The 2,992-nt window shown below is 36.9% G+C and overlaps 1 protein-coding gene across 1 annotated transcript in view; it reads left to right on the forward strand.

The window, feature by feature from the left end:
* Positions 1-729, forward strand: part of LOC106525115 (CMP-N-acetylneuraminate-beta-galactosamide-alpha-2,3-sialyltransferase 1) — a 20,408-nt gene extending 19,679 nt beyond the window's left edge. Inside the window, exon 7 of the mRNA XM_014019227.1 lies at positions 342-729. Coding sequence (XP_013874681.1) covers positions 342-357 — 16 coding nt within the window. The 3' untranslated portion in view covers positions 358-729. The remainder of the gene's footprint in view (positions 1-341) is intronic.
* The last annotated feature ends 2,263 nt before the right edge of the window (positions 730-2,992 follow it).

Below are 2,992 nucleotides of genomic sequence, written 5' to 3' on the forward strand. Positions count from 1 at the left end.
CCCCCCCACCCAAAAAAAATAATAAAAATAAAACTGTGGCCCTCTGAGACCCCTATGCTAATTTGTTTTTTCTTTCAGTCATTCACATTCAAACAAAATGTTGTGTTTTGGATTAGTCAGTAAGTTATTAGTGGCTCATGTGCTAACTGTGTATCAAATTAACTAATAACCAAATAATTACAGTGCTATATGCTTTGTCATTAATTACATAAATATGCTGTAGCTTTTGTTTCTAGTGTGCCTTTAAGCTGAATTGTAGTGGTTTGATAACTAACTTTTAGTATGATAGCTATTTGTAGGTGTGTAGCTGGGTAAAACTTCTTTTGTCTCGTTTCTAACAGATTGGTGTTTTTGTGAAACATAATGAAAGCATCATCTGCATATAAACGACACTGAACATCTCTACAAATTTCTGGAAAATCATACAAGTAAAACCACAACTGAAGCAGTTGAATTTTTTAAAGTAATGGTTTTAAATTTATGTAGGAGAATATCGAGATTCACTGTTTCATAAGCATTTTTTATATTGGATTTCTGCTCCAGCTGTTGTAATCTCATGTTTTTTAAACAATATTTTCCACACTGATATCCCAGATAAGTTGTATTTACCTAAAATGTTTTGAAAAAGTCGAATGCCTTAAATAAACAACGTGTAAGTTAAATTCTCAAAGGAGTTTAAATAGATGTTTTTGTAAACTATTTTGGGATATTAAATGCTTTACACAAGAATTACATTTCTTGCATTTACAGTATGTTTTCCTCACCCAATTCTAAGTTGTTAAACTAAAAATAACTCCTTACTGCAGATTGTGACACAGGGTTCCCAGACCTTGGTCAACATCGAATTCAAGGACCTTTCAAGGACTTTCCAGTACCAATTTCCTTAAATTCAAGAACCATGCGTGACAGAAATTACCTACTGCTGCCAAAGAAAGTTACCAATAAACAGGTTTAATTTCATGTAATTCAATGAAAAACTGAACATAGAGTCAGAATCAATGAAATAAAGTAGATTAAATGTTTACCCTACATTCATGTCCACAATACATGGACATGTAATTATATTAGAGGTTCAGCAGCTCAGTTTAGGAGGAGGGGATGTGGACATGTCCAGACCCTCAGTGAGGACTGTGGTGCATGGGCTCAGAAAGAAAGACCCGCCCTCCTCTGCTCTGATTGGTTAAAACTATGACTATGGCTCACGTTATTTGTTGAAAACCACGTCTGTTTACTGTAATCCTAAATTATCAATCATAACAAATGTGAGTTGTTTTTTAATTAATTTTTTTTATCTTTTACAGATGATAAAAATCAGTTGTGTGAATACAGAACTTCAATCCCTAAAAACATTCAAGGACTTTCAAGGATAAATGTGATTTTTGGCTGTTTTCACAAATTTTCCAGGGCCTTGAAATCTTTTTTTTTTTCAAATTCACAAACTTTCAAGGATTTCAAGAACCCGTGGGAACCCTAGTGACATTAAAGTGAGATAAAATGTTTCATTTTTTTATTTGTTCTTTATTTTTTTACTACAACTACATTTGCAAAAGTTAATGTAAACAAACAACGAACAACGGTTATCAGTTTGATTTTATTTGCATTATTGCATTCAAGCATTCTTGTCTTTATGTCAGGTGAGTACCAAGATTCAAAAAATATTTACAATATTAACAACTACATTTCTTAGAGAACGAGTTAATGAAATAACTTGTCTAACACAAACACTGCAGTAAATGTGTTATTCTTCCAAACAGCATCTCATTACTTTGTCTTGATTGGCTGATTCCTGCCACGCTGGCATTCACAGGTGACCAAGTGAATTATTAATTCTGGTTCTCAAGCAGCGATCTGTCCCGACAAGGCAAATTTTGAAAATGATGGAACACGAGGGAGATTGAAAAACAAAGGGGTTGTATGTTTATTTTATTTATGGAAATTTTCAGCCCTTATCTGGCTCCTATTATAGGTGACAGCTCTCCTGCTTTTATATTTCCTGCTGAATAATCACTGATTATGCAGCATCCTTTCATATCAGGGGAGTCCAGGTGGTCTATCTAGATGTGGATAACAGATTTTCAGTCAGTCACAGAATCTGGTTGGACAACTGTCACCACGCAGAGAGAGGACTGCTTTTGATCACAATGGCTGCAAAACAAATTATGCACACACGATACATTAGTTTTTAATTTTGACTTTCCAACCTATTGTAGAGGAGGGATATGTTCCCTCCTTCAAACCATACACACACACACACACACACACACACACACACACACACACACACACACACACACACACACACACACACACATTCCATGTTTGTCTGTCCTCATGAAGACTTTGCATCGACTTCTATTACTTTTTTCATTCTTTTCTATAGTCTAGCCCTAAAACAGTGAACTCATGGGGATCAGGCTTTTGTCCCCATAACAGAGGGTCCTTATAAGGTGTTGTACCAGGGTTCGACAAGTCCTATTGCCCGACTGCCCGGGGCAGGTAAAACCCATTGTCGGGCTGGTGGGTGTGTCCCAATGCCTGCCCGACCTGGCAGGTAAACAATTTCTTTATTTTTTATAGGGCCATTTATTCAAAATATTATGAAAATAAATGAAGAAATATGGCGTTTTAAAACACGTAAAGAGAGAATAAATCGTCAAAATGTCCCTCTCCCGCTGTAGAAAATTTACATCTTGCAGTCGTGTCGCAGGATCACAAGTTCCTCCCTCCTTCCTGCTGCATGTCGCACAGAGAGAAGTTTTAAAGTGTATCTTACCCCCCTGTGAAAAGATAACTCCGCCCCAAGGCGAATTTTGAAAAATGCATCAAAGTGGGTAGGGGAGGGGGGGGAGGGGGTTAGAGAGCAGAGGTGTGGCCAGGACGAGAGAATGTTAATTATGCTAGCATTAGCATAATTGATGCTACATGGAGAGTGACCACAGTATCGCAGATAGTTACATCTCTGAACGGTCTGAGGTGGAGGATTTTTCACCCC

Source organism: Austrofundulus limnaeus, unplaced genomic scaffold, assembly GCF_001266775.1.
Source record: "Austrofundulus limnaeus strain Quisiro unplaced genomic scaffold, Austrofundulus_limnaeus-1.0 Scaffold212, whole genome shotgun sequence".
Classification (NCBI taxonomy): domain Eukaryota; kingdom Metazoa; phylum Chordata; class Actinopteri; order Cyprinodontiformes; family Rivulidae; genus Austrofundulus; species Austrofundulus limnaeus.